A 17,738-nucleotide genomic window follows, 5' to 3' on the forward strand; every position below is an offset into this window, starting at 1 on the left:
AAGGTGACAAATACACACACACACATATATATATATATATATATATATATATATATATATATATATATATACCATAATTCAAAAGAAGACAGACCTGTATACCATAACAAATGTTACAGTTGTATCAGAACACAGGCACCGAGTTTGTGTGTTGACCAAATACAAGTAAAAAAGTGTTAGGCTTAAAACTGGGACAAGAAAATTTTCATCATTAACTATTATATGCTAGAGGGGTGTGAGGGTTTGTTGATATGACACATTACACTTGCATCAATCATTTGCTCCCATGTGACACACTGACTTCATTCTGCTCTTAATCTTTTATCAAAAGTACATTTTTCATATATATATATATATATATATATATATATATATATATATATATATATATACTTGATAGCCGTTTCCCGCGTCAGAGAGGTAGTGCCAGGAAACAGACGAAGAACGGCCTATCCACTTAATGTATGTATGGATCATGGTGAAGTGCCTGAGGATTGGCGGAATGCATGCATAGTGCCGTTTTACAAAGGCAAAGGGGATAAAGTCGAGTGTTCAAACTACTGAGGTACAAGTTTGTCGAGTATTCCTGGGAAATGATATGGGAGGGTATTGATTGAGAGGGTGAAGGCATGTACAGAGCATCAGTTTGAGGAAGAGCAGTGTGGTATCAGAAGTGGTAGAGGATGTGTGGTTAAGGCGTTTGCTTTGAAGAATATATGCGAGAACTACTTAGAAAAACAGATGGATTTGTATGTAGCATTTATGGATCTGGAAAAGGATACAATAGGTGGATAGAGATGCTTTGTGGAAGGTTTTAAGAGTATATGGTGTGGGAGTTAAGTTGCTAGAAGCAGTGAAAAGTTTTTATCGAGGATGTAAGGCATGTGTACGACGTGAGGAAAGTGATTGGTTCCCCGGGAATGTGTGTTTGCGGCAGGGGTGTATGATGTCTCCATGGTTCAGTTTGTTTGTGGATGGGGTTGTTTGGGATGTGAATGCAATAGTTTTGGAGATTAGGGGCAAGTATGCAGTCTGTTGTGGATGAGAAGGCTTGGGAAGAGTCAGTTGTTTGCTGATGATACAGCGCTGGTGGCCGATTTGGGTGAGAAACTGCAAAAGTTGGTGACAGAGTTTGGTAAAGAATGTGAAAGAAGAAAGCCGAGAGGAAATGTGAGTAAGAGCAAGGTTATTAGGTACAGTAGGGTTGAGGGACAAGTTAATTGGGAGGTAAGTTTGAATGGAGAAAAACTGGAGGAAGTGAAGTGTTTTAGATTATATATATATCATACTTGCCGTCAACCATTACTGGCGCTACCCAGGCCAACAGGAAACAGATAATGTATCAGACATGTACGATAGTAATAACGAACAGTGCTACTGGTCTCGCCTGATCTTATAAATAACTACCAAATTCTCATTCGTTTATGGCGGCATTTGATACATGTTTAACGAGGCAATGGATCAGTACATGAATCATTTCTCACCGAATAAACGAAAAAGTGTGAGAATCAAGTTGTTGATCGTGTCGTTAATTGTTGGTGTGGTGGTGTTGATGTTGTGATGAGGAGCGTGATGAGTGCCCACTCTAATTGGAACTTTCACCTACGCTCACTCACTATCGCTCACTTTCCTGTACCATCGTTCACGATACTCCTATGTATCATACCTCACAGTGTCTGACAACTTGTTGTATACCTGTCTTACTTAACTATGTACTTAAAGATAACAAAAGCAAGTCCTTGTGGTACACGTGTATGCATGTATTAGTCCCGCCACCAACACATGATCAGGACCAATATATAAAGATAATCTTGCTCATGTTAGAGAAAGTGTCGCGAGGGTTTGATCACGTGTTGAGAAGCTTGGTGAGCAACACATCATCACGGTGGGCGGAGCTCACGACCCAATCTCCTCCTCCGAACTTATCTTTTTACCGTAGCTCCTCCCACTTGATGCCAACCACCAATGAGACGACGAACTGTAGGTATGGCGCAGAGGGGAAAGCCAATCAGAGCGCCAGGAAACAAAGAGCTTTAATTCGGAAGCCAGTGTGGGCGGGACCCTCCATGACTGATATCAGTCATTATACCAAAGCATCGATTGTTCTGCCTACGATACAACAAGGAAGTATCCGCCAGTGTCCCACACAGATAAGCCTAAGGTGAGCCAATCCTGAGGGAAGGTGGGCGGTGATGGTGTTGCCGTCTGGGCGGGTGTATGGTGATGAGGGGAGGAGGAGGAGGAGGTAGGTCCCGGGAGGCCAGCGGTGAGGGGAGCCAGCCCAGCAGCAGTCAATCCTCAGCTCGTGCAAGTGAGGGGTGACGAGCCCCGCTGTCACCACCACCTCACACACGCTCCCTCACTCAGCCCTTCGTGCTCCCTCACTCACTCACTCACTCACTCCCTTGCGCTCCCTCCTAAACTTCCCACAACCAAAGTTTTTTTTTTTTTTTATCTTGCGTTTGGTGGGCGAGGTTCCATCAGCAAGGGCAGGGCGCGGCGGGGAGAGAGCGAGCACGCCCGCACGCCCACTGTGGCGGGATGGAGGCGCAGTGTTACCCGGGCGCCACCTACGGCGCGGGGCAGGAGCGAGCCCCGGCCGAGGTGGCCATGATGGGCGGCGCCGCCCTCGTGCCGCCCGCCGCCCGGTCCTCCGACTGTTGCTATGACTGGACTTCTCTACCCGCCCACTACACCACGCCCATGAAGGAGATGGAAGGTAAGCAACCACTGCTACTTAATCCAGCCACAACATAACCCACAACCACAACACTGGACAAATGAACGCGTCTCCCATGTTCACAACCCATGACATTATACGTCATCAACTACCCTTAACATGTTCTAAACATGTATTGCTAACTCTCAAGGTCACAACAGCCTTCTCCCACAAACCGTAATCGACATGTATACAACGGTATAATAATAATAATAATAATAAAGGGTTCCTAATATCTACACTGCTGGTAGTACTTACTGATGATACAGTTGGTAACTGATCCCAGATAGTGTCGACCCAACAGTGACCCCGAACAGTATTATACTGCAGTGACCGCGGACAACACCGACCCGGCAGTGACCGCGGACAACACCGACCCGGCAGTGACCGCGGACAGCACCGACCCGGCAGTGACCGCGGACAGCACCGACCCGGCAGTGACCGCGGACAGCACCGACCCGGCAGTGACCGCGGACAGCACCGACCCGGCAGTGACCGCGGACAGCACCGACCCGGCAGTGACCGCGGACAGCACCGACCCGGCAGTGACCGCGGACAGCACCGACCCGGCAGTGACCGCGGACAGCACCGACCCGGCAGTGACCGCGGACAGCACCGACCCGGCAGTGACCGCGGACAGCACCGACCCGGCAGTGACCGCGGACAGCACCGACCCGGCAGTGACCGCGGACAGCACCGACCCGGCAGTGACCGCGGACAGCACCGACCCGGCAGTGACCGCGGACAGCACCGACCCGGCAGTGACCGCGGACAACACCGACCCGGCAGTGACCGCGGACAACACCGACCCGGCAGTGACCGCGGACAACACAGACCCGGCAGTGACCGCGGACAGCACCGACCCGGCAGTGACCGCGGACAGCACCGACCCGGCAGTGACCGCGGACAACACCGACCCGGCAGTGACCGCGGACAACACAGAGCGGTTAGCGGCAAGACTGACAGAATAATAAGTGTAGGAGGGAGCGACCCGACATATGATCACACACACAAGAATGACCCAAAAACTTAGCCAATCATCACTTAACATGAAGAAAAGTGACAAGTTACTGCAGTGCTCTTGTCCTAAGGGCGGCAGTGGGTATGGTCAGTAATCACTAACTCTAGACAGTGTTCACTGTAGGGGAACAATGACGCTTGGTAATTTCCTGCGAACTATATAATAACCGGGAACATGTGACACGCAACTCTTAACCAGTATCAACTGTCTCTCACAAGCCACTCATGACGGCCAACACCACCGGGATATTATACTTCCTGGACAATGTGATATACTTCACCACCGGGATATTATACTTCCTGGACAATGTGATATACTTCACCACCGGGATATTATACTCGTGGACAGTAAGATATACTTCAAACAGATTCAAAGTGTCACAGTGATATGCTGGGATGGTCGTAGTTTATATGAATACTGAGCAGCTGTGACAAAGTTTCGTACATGGGCAGTAAACACGAAAATGTCAGGTACATTGTAATGAAGGGAAAAATCTATATAAAGTAAACGTCTTAGGCGTTTTACTTTCTTTGCAAGCTAAAGCCAAATAATTAGAGTAGAAAAGCACTCAAAAGAAACAATTCTTGGATTCACTGGTAGGGCTGTAAAGTGAAGGCAAGTTGTCCTCAACTTTCCATTTAGTCTGTCTGTACAAGACAATGATGATGAGTCTTGCAGGCCGCAGTAATGCATACAAACTTAGGGGTAAACGTTTTACCTGGAGTGAGGTTAAATATCTAGTCTTCAACAGGATTGTTAACATATGGAATAACTTCTAAGATTGGTTGAAAGCTGAACTATAGATACGTTTAACAAAATTAATATTTCGCTTCAAGTGCACTATATATATCATCTTAGTAACAATGCGAGTACGTCTTCTAACCTACAAGAGCACACTAATCCTAGTTTATGATATTCTCACAAACACACTCGAACCTAAACTATGGTCTGTTGCAGTTTAAATCCCTCTGCATCCCTTCCAAACATACCTACAAATACACCTGTCACCACCCTTACATATACCTGAACCTTCCTCTCCAAACGTGCCTACTCACACACATTCGTCAACATCCCTACATGTGAGAGCCACATCAAAATATACATTTCCTACCAGAAGACCCAGAGAAGTGTAGTCAAAAAGTTACCTTTTAAACCTTGTCCGACATATTCTTACCTCTCATGCCTTGTACTGACGGTAATTATATATATATATATATATATATATATATATATATATATATATATATATATATATATATTATCCCTGGGGATAGGGGAGAAAGAATACTTCCCACGTATTCCCTGCGTGTCGTAGAAGGCGACTAAAAGGGGAGGGAGCGGGGGGCTGGAAATCCTCCCCTCTCACTTTTTTTTTTTTTTTTTTTTTTTTTTTTCCAAAAGAGGGAACAGAGAAGGGGCCCAGGTGAGGATATTCCCTCAAGGGCCCAGTCCTCTGTTCTCAACGCTACCTCGCTAATGCGGGAAATGGCGAATAGTATGAAAGAAAGAATATATATATATATATTATACTTTGTCGGTCTCCCGCGTTAGCGAGGTAGCGCAAGGAAACAGACGAAAGAATATATACATACACATGTATATACATAAACGCCCACACACGCACATATGCATACATACACACACACACACACATATATATATATATATATATATATATATATATATATATATATATATATTTTTTTTATACTATTCGCCATTTCCCGCGATAGCGAGGTAGCGTTAAGAACAGAGGACTGGGCCTTTGAGGGAATATCCTCACCTGGCCCTCTTCTCTGTTCCCTTCTTTTGGAAAAAAAAAAAAAACATATATATATATATATATATATATATATATATATATATATATATATATATATATATATATATATTACATATATATATACACGTTTCCTTTTTTTTCCATGTATATATATATATATATATATATATATATATATATATATATACATACATTTTCCCTGGGGATAGGGGAGGAAGAATATTTCCCACGTATTCCCTGCGTGTCGTTGAAGGCGACTAAAAGGGGAGGGAGCGGGTGGCTGGAAATCCTCCCCTCCTTTTTTAATTTTCCAAAAGAAGGAACAGAGAAGGGGGCCAGGTGAGAATATTCCCTCAAAGGCCCAGTCCTCTGTTCTTAACGCTACCTCGCTAATGCGGGAAATGGCGAATAGTATGATATATATATATATATATATATATATATATATATATATATATATATATATATATATACACGAATAAAGTGCATATGAACGCTTACCTTCATAGAACATACAAACCTCCAACATCCAGGATCGAACTCGGGACCCCTGTGCCACAGGCGGGAATGCTACCGCTAGGTTATGGGCCTGGCTTGTAGGAAATAACTATTCGAATACTATGTACTCTAATACCCTTCGTCTCACATTGGTGAGCAACGGTGTCTACACCGGTTATTTCCCAACAGGCGCACATAGCCAGCAGATAGCATTTTACCGAACCTATCTGTACAACGCGGAGGTATACGAATAAAGTGCATAGGAACGCGCACCTTCATATATATATTATAACATACCGTGACGCGCCAGATATAGCAAGATTGGAATACCGACTGACGAATGTCTCACCATCTCTCACCATATACTAGCACCAGGTATGATGATGTACCACTAACCAACCATACACTAGCACCAGGTATGATGATGTACCACTAACCAACCATATACTAGCACCAGGTATGATGTATCAACCAACCATACACTACCACCAGGTATGACTATGTACCACTAACCAACCATACACAAGCACCACGCATGATGATGTACCACTAACCAACCATACACTAACACCAGGTATGATGATGTACCACTAACCAACCATACACTGGCACTAGGTATGATGATGTACCACTAACCAACCATACACTAGCACCAGGTATGACTATGTACCACTAACCAACCATACACAAGCACCACGCATGATGATGTACCACTAACCAACCATACACTAGCACCAGGTATGATGATGTACCACTAACCAACCATACACTGGCACCAGGTATGACTGCGCCTCTGGTACGTCATGCAACACTGTTGCTCCTACCCACTCTGCCGTTGGTTGGTAACCCACACACATGATGATCTTCCTCGTACATGTGTACAGTGTCTCGTGATCTTCCTCGTACATGTGTAGAGCGTCTCGTGATCTTCCTCGTACATGTGTACAGTGTCTCGTGATCTTCCTCGTACACGTGTACAGTGTCTCGTGATCTTCCTCGTACACGTGTACAGTGTCTCGTGATCTTCCTCGTACACGTGTACAGTGTCTCGTGATCTTCCTCGTACATGTGTACAGTGTCTCGTGATCTTCCTCGTACATGTGTACAGTGTCTCGTGATCTTCCTCGTACATGTGTACAGTGTCTCGTGATCTTCCTCGTACATGTGTACAGTGTCTCGTGATCTTCCTCGTACATGTGTACAGTGTCTCGTGATCTTCCTCGTACATGTGTACAGTGTCTCGTGATCTTCCTCGTACATGTGTACAGTGTCTCGTGATCTTCCTCGTACATGTGTACAGTGTCTCGTGATCTTCCTCGTACACGTGTACAGTGTCTCGTGATCTTCCTCGTACACGTGTACAGTGTCTCGTGATCTTCCTCGTACATGTGTACAGTGTCTCGTGATCTTCCACGTACATGTGTACAGTGTCTCGTGATCTTCCACGTACATGTGTACAGTGTCTCGTGATCTTCCTCGTACATGTGTACAGTGTCTCGTGATCTTCCTCGTACATGTGTACAGTGTCTCGTAATCTTCCTCGTACATATGTAGTGTCTCGAACCTCACTACTGAGCCCATGACAGTATTACTTTGCTCAAATACAGTGCCATACCCTGGGAATCAATAATTATGTTCATTTATCATAACTAATAATCATGATGTATCATTATGACGTACATTTTCTGCTATGGTCACGTGTACATTATATTGTGCTTCCCCACACCTGAGCCACAACAATATAACATGGAAAAACAATGGAGACTTTTCTGCCCCGTATACGATATGTTGGCTATTGTTGTAGCGCCTGGTCCTGGCACAATTACAACAAGTGTCATTAATGGTACAACAACGTTCGTCATCGTAAACGAATGCGTTGATGAGTACGTACAACGTTATGCCAGTTGGCACGGGTTACTGGACGCTCTACCTCATTACACCAAGCATATATACGTAACCAACCCCAGACACATGATGAACAGCTGGGTTAACTGCAGACCGGCTAAACGTACCAGCAGTCGAACCTGTTTGTGCTCGACCCTTGAGCGGGCCGTGAATGCGTCACGGTTAATAACAATAATAATAAATGAGACAATGTCTTCAAGTGCAAATGTTGTAGTAAGGTCTTTCTTGCAGTGAGGCAAGCAAGCGGTGGGTAGTGTAGGGTGGGGCCGTGCAGTGTGGGGGCCTTCCAAGATCTTTGTGTAAAGTTAGAAGTGAATTCCTTAACCCAGCCAAGACCATAGCAGGTCGTTCCAACACGTGGTGGTGGCAGCACAACCCAGGTTACGTCACACACTGTTTGACGTTTAACTTGTTATCAATTACCCACCAAAAATTCTCAGTGTTGTACTGGTACTGTCACCGCCCGTACACCTACCCCACGCTTCTCCTAGTTAAATAATCATGATTAGAAGACAACACTTACTTATGAACATAAACACTTTTGATTCTATTATATTATATATATATATATATATATATATATATATATATATATATATATATATATATATATATATATATATATTGGAAAGGATCACAATTTTGCGCGTGATTTATATTATATAATGATCAACACCAATGATTATCTTGAGAATCTTAAGATTAATCAGGTAAACCCGCTCTGTTAAACCATGTAACATACAAATTGTGTTCGTCCGGTTCTCGAATGACATAGCCGAGCGTAACTTGTGTACAACAGGTAACGCCTCCGGGTTGGGTAGCCGGTAATACACAATGTCTGAGAGCTTGGGTTCGGTTCTAGTCTTTACCAGGCTAACCTGAATAGCTCAACAAAAACATATGTGACATAAACCTACAGGAAAATGACGTCGCCAAATACCGACTCTTTTCGAATGTACAGAAATCGGGAAGAGGTTATTGGTTTGGGAGAGGCAGTGTGTTGGGTATCGTAGCCATGATAACGGCATGTGGGATCATACCGTCTGACATGAACCAACCATATCTCATGACCATTTAAAGTGACAAACATGTGGCAGCGTCATACTACATTAACGAACTTTCATCAAACATCTCCTGCCTTGCGTCTAACATCTTCTATCGCACGTTTAAAAATCTTTCGTCTTAGAAGTATGCCAGATCATAGTTACTGGAAAAGACACGAGAAGGTAGAGTTCCAAAGCTTCGAGGTGAAGGGAACGAAATAGTTATCAAAACGGCCCACCCTTGGGTGGCCAATGGCCACATAGTAATCATGTGAAGCAAGAGCTCACATCCCAATTAATTTATCCCTAACCTTATTCTTATTCCCATTTACTCTCAACCTTCTTTCACATACTTTTCCTAAACTCAGACACCAACTTCAGCACTCTCTCTCTCTCGAATCAGCCACCAGAGCTGTATCATCGGCGAACAACTGACTCGCTTCCCAGGCCCTCTTATCCCCAACAGACTGCGTACTCCTACTTCTAATATTGAATCTATATTTCTTACTCATTGGGTTCATAAATCAACATACCTCATAACTGAATATTGGGTAGAGTCTTCACGACTCGCAAAGTTTTCTATAAGAAAAGAATTGTTACTGTTAATGTGAAGTGTTAGTCTATTTTTGATAAAACCAAAATCCTTATATATAGCTTGTTAACACCAATTATTGATAACACCAGCATCCTGATTATATCATTGCTGATAACACCAAGATCTTTAAATTGAGTTTCTTTTACCCAACATACTTGATTGCCGTTTCCTGTACTTGCAAGGTAATGCCAGGACCAGACGAGGGCCACATCGTTCTGTTGCTGTCTTATATTATACTTTGTCGCTGTCTCCCGCGTTAGCGAGGTAGCGCAAGGAAGCAGACGAATGGCCCAACCCACCCACATACACATGTATATACATACACGTCCACACACGCACATATCCATAACTATACATCTCAACGTATACATATATATATACACACCAGACATGTACATATATACACATGTACATAATTCATACTGTCTGCCCTTATTCATTCCCGTCGCCACCCCGCCACATGAAATGACAACCCCTTCCCCCCTCCCCCCGCATGTGCGCGAGGTAGCGTTAGGAAAAGACAAGGGCCACATTCGTTCGCAGTCGGTCTCTAGCTGCCATGTATAATGCATCGAAACCACATCTCCCTTTCCACATCCATGCCCCACAAAACTTTCCATGGTGTACCACAGATGCTTCACATGCCCTGGTTCAATCCATCTAATTCAATATTCCTTGCACGCCTTTCACCCTCCTGCATGTTCAGGCCCCAATCACTCAATCTTTTTCACTCCATCTTTCCACCTCCAATTTGGTCTCGCCACTTCTCGTTCCCTCCACCTCTTGACACATACATCATCTTTGTCAATCTTTCCTCACTCATTCTCTCCATGTGACCAAACCATTTCAAAACACCCTCTTCTGCTCTCTCAACCACACTCTTTTCATCACCGCACATCTCTCTTATACTTTCATTACTCATTTCCAGCACATCCATCCTCCTCCGCACAACACTATCCATAGCCCACGCTTCGCAACCATACAACATTGTTGGAACCACTATTCCTTCAAACATACCCATTTTTGCTTTCCAAGATACGTTCTCGTCTTCCACACATTTTTCAACGCTCTCAGAAATTTCGCCCCCTCCCCCACCCTATGATTCACTTCCGATTCCATGGTTCCATCCGCTGCCAAATCCACTCCCAGATATTTAAAACATATATATATATATATATATATATATATATATATATATATATATATATATATATATATATATATAATGTTAAAGACCAATATATGCTATCGTAATCATTCTAATATTCGTATACAGATAATACTTCATGAAATGTAAATCTCATTTGAAAAATTTCTCAGACGGTGAGAATATGATATAAACTTGCAAAGTACTGATGTATAATGTATGATAGTAATATGATGTATAATGTATGATGAAGACATTAATATGATTCTATTTTTCATGCTTTCCAAGGATGATATAAGAGGTGAGTAACTGAGGTAAATGTTGCAACTTCAACATTATATACTGTATACTACAGCCATGCAATATGATACGTAAATATATACATATACTGTAAAGATCGCCAGATACGGAAATACAGAACACTGAACTGCAATCACGAGGAATATAAATAGTTACCCATTTGTACATATTTCAATACATGTAATAACATCACTATTAGTAATATCAATATTTGTACCATCATATCAATATTTGTACCATCAATATATGTATCATAAATATCAATATTTGCACCATCATATCAATACAGTATGATATTTACCATGATATCGACATTAGTTGTATCTTATCAATAATCAAACTAATGAATGTTGTCAGTACTCAATGTTCTCTCACTTCATTTATGAAGCAAGATCTTTTACTATAAAACAAATTATCTATATATACAGCATGGCATGTCGATGTTGCCATTTTTACAGATCAGTGAAGGGCGTCCATGTCAGTACCATTAAATAACAATCATTAGCAAATGATTTAATTTATGGTATTTGTTGCCAGGGTATGATTATATAGACATTGTGAACCTAGCGAGTGGAGCCACGTTGTAAACACCGAGTAAAGAGACATTGTAAACCTTGCGAGTAGAGACATTGTCGACGTAGTTAGTGAGTAAGGAGAAAGGAAGGGTTACACTATATTATACCTATTATGATACCAACTTGTAATACCATAGTGACCAACATGACAGGTCATGCATAATGATTCCCGTAAACTACATAGTTTCTGTGTACATGTGCATGTCTGAACATGCAAGTATGTCACTTGTCTATACACGTGTTACACGTGTGCACGTGGACAGGTCAAAGTCGCGTCCACCTCCACGTTTATTTGTCATGAAATTATCATTATTGACAGGCCAAGTTTGGGCTCCATCCTGGAGGATAGGTTTTGTTCCGTGCCCAGCCACACTACACCACACCACATCTCGCTACACCACAAATATGGTCCTATTTGTACATGGATGTATACTTCAAATATCAAAAATAATTATCATTATCATCATCTGCCTTGAACTTTTGTGATAAAACTTACGGGGAGAGAGAGAGAGAGAGAGAGAGAGAGAGAGAGAGTTATGTATAACATTGATGGATCTGGAGCGAATGTATGATGAGTTGAGAGGCGTTGGTGAAGACGTTACATATGGATAAAGTTACCAGTGCAGTGAGAAAGTTTTACCTCAGGAAAATAAGACACGCATGCGAGAAGGATGGGAGGAGTGTTTTTCGTTCCCGGGGAAGATGAAGTCTGCGTCAAAGGTGTCTTGATGTCACCATGGCTGTTTAATCTGTTCGTGGATGGAGTTGTGATGGAGGTAAATGTGTGCATCCTGTATTGAGCAGTGGGTCTATGGTGTGCTTGGGAAGCAGGGCTGGAAAGTGAATCAGCTGCAGTTTGCAGACGACGTGGCTCTGGTAACAGAGTCGAGAGACAAACTGCAGAAGCTGCTGACAGATTACGAGTGTGAACAAAGCAGATAGTGAAGGTAAACAAAACATAGTGAGGTGCAGAAGGAAGATGGGAAACGATGTGTTTATGTCTGAATAAGGAGGAACTAGAGTGCTTGTAGGTACTACCTAGGAATGGATTTAGGCAAAAGGTGAAATCATTGGGTCTAAGGTGAATCATACGGTGGAAAACGGGGCTGAGGTCCTTTATGTATTAAGGAGAGTATGGAAAGAAAGAAGAGTGTCTGGTAGAGATTAGATGGGCTTGTCTGATGGTATACTTGTCTCGACATTAATGTACGGACGCGAGACTTGGGCCTTGAGCGCAAAAGAAGAGGGTGCATGCGTTGGAAATGTCTATATCGTATATACTCGTGCATACTTAGTTTTTAAGACCAAAATTCTAGACAAAAAATTTGGGGGTCGACCTATGCATGGGAAATAATTTCGTTAGGTTGAAATCTGTGCATGTTGGGAAGGGGGTCGACCTATGCATGAGAGGAAGGGCTAAGAACAACTTTAGGATTCAGACATGAACAATACTGCCAGTAAACAATGGAAACGTAAAGTATGTACCAATTAATAATGAGAAGCTGCGCAGTGCCTTCAGTACATGAAACTAACTTACACTTCTGTAGTAAAAACCTTTGCGATATTTCCTATAATAATCCACATCTTAATGTTTATAACAACAGTACCAGCGGCTTGCTCTTTGTGGCGGGAGTTACGCAAATACCCGGACTGGTATTTGTAAATTAAAAGTACCACAACATTGTATTATATATAAACTTGCCATATTTCTGAAAAATATGCAAAATGATAAGAATATAAACAATTTCAACATACGGTAATATCAAAGGCTGCATAGAAATGGCCGATGTAAAGGCAAAGTCTTCGTGACCAGGGCTCTGGCGTATCAGCTACATGCTACGTGTTTTTAAAATTATTTTCGGTTAAAAATACTTAAATCACAAATATATTTTACTTTAAAAAACTTTTAATCTGTCCTGACTGACAAATACTTGAATGGATATATACAATACTTTTGCTGGCCTTTCCCGCGTTTCAACGTAAAGTGCCGTAATGATAAATGGTAAACAATTTACCGGCGGCGCTCGCTCAGCGACCCTCATCAACAGGACGTAGAGAGTTTTGTAGTGAGGATTGTAGAGAAATTATTTTATATGTAATAAAATGTGGTGCTTTATTACCCTAATTTGTGGTTCCATTATCCTCAAAAACTTGGATCGACCTACACATGAGGCATATCATAAATTAATGATTTCTTGATCAAAAATCAATGTTCGACCTATACACGAGGCAGACTTATAAAGAGTATATGGTGTGACACTTGATCGTGTGAGGAAACACAATGAAAGCCACACACTTGGCTAGCGAGAACAGTGACTGGGGAAGCTGAGCAAGGTGGCACTGCAGGTTACCTTATATCGCCAGTTAAACAGTGGTCGGGACATTTTAATTTTCCAAGAGTAACTAGTACAAGTGATCGTCAATATTAAGTTAATGAATTGATCACTCCTCCTGCAAGACTGTCAAGGGTAGGCTGGCTACATGATAATATATTGTGTGAGGCAGGAAGGGTAGTTAAGTGGCCTAATGTACAGTGGTGCCGGCAACACCTTCCTCTTATGACTGTAACACTGAACATGAGGATGGTGGTAGTAGCCTGGCCCACACCAGGCAAGACATACGTGTTGCCTTAGGTTGTGGCTTGGGTTGGGTGTTGTATACTTCACTCTAGTACTGAATATGATACTCAGTGAACCATGGGAAGGGTGGGGTGAGGTAGTGAACCATGGGGAGAGTGGGGTGAGGTAGTGAACCATGGGGAGAGTGGGGTGAGGTAGTGAACCATGGGGAGGGTGGGGTGAGGTAGTGAACCATGGGAAGGGTGGGGTGAGGTAGTGAACCATGGGGAGGGTGGGGTGAGGTAGTGAACCATGGGGAGGGTGGGGTGAGGTAGTGAACCATGGGGAGGGTGGGGTGAGGTAGTGAACCATGGGAGGGTGGGTTGAGGTAGTGAACCATGGGGAGGGTGGGGTGAGGTAGTGAACCATGGGGAGAGTGGGGTGAGGTAGTGAACCATGGGGAGAGTGGGGTGAGGTAGTGAACCATGGGGAGGGTGGGGTGAGGTAGTGAACCATGGGGAGGGTGGGGTGAGGTAGTGAACCATGGGGAGGGTGGGGTGAGGTAGTGAACCATGGGGAGGGTGGGGTGAGGTAGTGAACCATGGGGAGGGTGGGGTGAGGTAGTGAACCATGGGGAGGGTGGGGTGAGGTAGTGAACCATGGGGAGGGTGGGGTGAGGTAGTGAACCATGGGGAGGGTGGGGTGAGGTAGTGAACCATGGGGAGGGTGGGGTGAGGTAGTGAACCATGGGGAGGGTGGGGTGAGGTAGTGAACCATGGGGAGGGTGGGGTGAGGTAGTGAACCATGGGGAGGGTGGGGTGAGGTAGTGAACCATGGGGAGGGTGGGGTGAGGTAGTGAACCATGGGGAGGGTGGGGTGAGGTAGTGAACCATGGGGAGGGTGGGGTGAGGTAGTGAACCATGGGGAGGGTGGGGTGAGGTAGTGAACCATGGGGAGGGTGGGGTGAGGTAGTGAACCATGGGGAGGGTGGGGTGAGGTAGTGAACCATGGGGAGGGTGGGGTGAGGTAGTGAACCATGGGGAGGGTGGGGTGAGGTAGTGAACCATGGGGAGGGTGGGGTGAGGTAGTGAACCATGGGGAGGGTGGGGTGAGGTAGTGAACCATGGGGAGGGTGGGGTGAGGTAGTGAACCATGGGGAGGGTGGGGTGAGGTAGTGAACCATGGGGAGGGTGGGGTGAGGTAGTGAACCATGGGGAGGGTGGGGTGAGGTAGTGAACCATGGGGAGGGTGGGGTGAGGTAGTGAACCATGGGGAGGGTGGGGTGAGGTAGTGAACCATGGGGAGGGTGGGGTGAGGTAGTGAACCATGGGGAGGGTGGGGTGAGGTAGTGAACCATGGGGAGGGTGGGGTGAGGTAGTGAACCATGGGGAGGGTGGGGTGAGGTAGTGAACCATGGGGAGGGTGGGGTGAGGTAGTGAACCATGGGGAGGGTGAGGTAGTGAACCATGGGGAGGGTGAGGTAGTGAACCATGGGGAGGGTGGGGTGAGGTAGTGAACCATGGGGAGGGTGGGGTGAGGTAGTGAACCATGGGGAGGGTGGGGTGAGGTAGTGAACCATGGGGAGGGTGGGGTGAGGTAGTGAACCATGGGGAGGGTGGGGTGAGGTAGTGAACCATGGGGAGGGTGGGGTGAGGTAGTGAACCATGGGGAGGGTGGGGTGAGGTAGTGAACCATGGGGAGGGTGGGGTGAGGTAGTGAACCATGGGGAGGGTGGGGTGAGGTAGTGAACCATGGGGAGGGTGGGGTGAGGTAGTGAACCATGGGGAGAGTGGGGTGAGGTAGTGAACCATGGGGAGGGTGGGGTGAGGTAGTGAACCATGGGGAGGGTGGGGTGAGGTAGTGAACCATGGGGAGGGTGGGGTGAGGTAGTGAACCATGGGGAGGGTGGGGTGAGGTAGTGAACCATGGGGAGGGTGGGGTGAGGTAGTGAACCATGGGGAGGGTGGGGTGAGGTAGTGAACCATGGGGAGGGTGGGGTGAGGTAGTGAACCATGGGGAGGGTGGGGTGAGGTAGTGAACCATGGGGAGAGTGGGGTGAGGTAGTGAACCATGGGGAGGGTGGGGTGAGGTAGTGAACCATGGGGAGGGTGGGGTGAGGTAGTGAACCATGGGGAGGGTGGGGTGAGGTAGTGAACCATGGGGAGGGTGGGGTGAGGTAGTGAACCATGGGGAGGGTGGGGTGAGGTAGTGAACCATGGGGAGGGTGGGGTGAGGTAGTGAACCATGGGAAGGGTGGGGTGAGGTAGTGAACCATGGGGAGGGTGGATGGTAAGGAGGGCATCATCAATCGTCCACATGATAGCGGTGAGAAAAGCCGCCCAGCTGACGACGGCTTCTGACTTTCCCTGCCTGAGTGATGTTCTGGCTGACACCATCCCTCCCTGCTGACACCATCCCTCCCGGCTGACACCATCCCTCCCGGCTGACACACAAACCTATGACTCTGCACGAGATATTGGCCCTAAACGTCCGTAGAAATATGATGACCATGTACGTACGTGTACACCTGCTGACCCGTATGTAAGACCTCAGCAGTGACGTTTCTCAAGACCCTTCCTAACTACCTAACTACCTATAGACACAAGCTAACACCTGCAGCTGAAATAGGCTAAAATAAGCCAGCACTGCAGTACTGTATCACTGATCAGGGAGGTGCATGTATAATGCAGTACTGTATCACTGATCCGGAAGGTGCACGTTCACTGCAGTACTGTATCACTGATCAGGGAGGTGTATGTATAATGCAGTACTGTATCACTGATCCTGAAGGTGCACGTTCACTGCAGTACTGTATCACTGATCAGGGAGGTGTATGTATAATGCAGTACTGTATCACTGATCCGGAAGGTGCACGTTCACTGCAGTACTGTATCACTGATCAGGGAGGTGTATGTATAATGCAGTACTGTATCACTGATCCGGAAGGTGCACGTTCACTGCAGTACTGTATCACTGATCAGGGAGGTGTATGTATAATGCAGTACTGTATCACTGATCCGGAAGGTGCACGTTCACTGCAGTACTGTATCACTGATCAGGGAGGTGTATGTATAATGCAGTACTGTATCACTGATCCGGAAGGTGCACGTTCACTGCAGTACTGTATCACTGATCAGGGAGGTGTATGTATAATGCAGTAATGTATGAAGTCGAAAAAAAGGTCAAAATATTTCTTCCTTAATATTCTTAACTTCATTTCCTATAACCATCTTCTAATGAACAAAATCCACATCTAACAAAATCTAACCCTTTATGTAAGAACAAATATATAACATATATATAAACTATTGCAATTTACAATGGCCGTCCACTACATAAACTGTTGTGACCTAAATGTAGTGTTATGTTTAATTTCATTTCAATATTCTTGATTAACTTACCTGAACGTTAATTAATTTTTCTAATAAGGTCAAGCAAGTCGATAGTGTTAGGTTTGGTTGCCAACTATGGTCAGGCTGTGCAGTGGTGTTCATGTTTTACAGTTACACTCAGTTCAACATATCCCAGTATGATCTCTATGACCATTTATGTCCTAATTTTCACCAAGTATCAATAAAGTAATATCAACACGCA

General features: G+C 44.9%; 1 protein-coding gene across 1 annotated transcript in view; it reads left to right on the plus strand.

The window, feature by feature from the left end:
- The first annotated feature begins 2,140 nt into the window (after nucleotides 1–2,140).
- LOC139748666 (uncharacterized) overlaps nucleotides 2,141–17,738 on the plus strand; it is a 93,299-nt gene continuing 77,701 nt past the window's right edge. The window contains 1 exon segment of the mRNA XM_071661930.1: nucleotides 2,141–2,719. Coding sequence (XP_071518031.1) covers nucleotides 2,542–2,719 — 178 coding nt within the window. The 5' untranslated portion in view covers nucleotides 2,141–2,541.

This window comes from Panulirus ornatus, chromosome 5 (genome assembly GCF_036320965.1).
Source record: "Panulirus ornatus isolate Po-2019 chromosome 5, ASM3632096v1, whole genome shotgun sequence".
Lineage (NCBI taxonomy): Eukaryota > Metazoa > Arthropoda > Malacostraca > Decapoda > Palinuridae > Panulirus > Panulirus ornatus.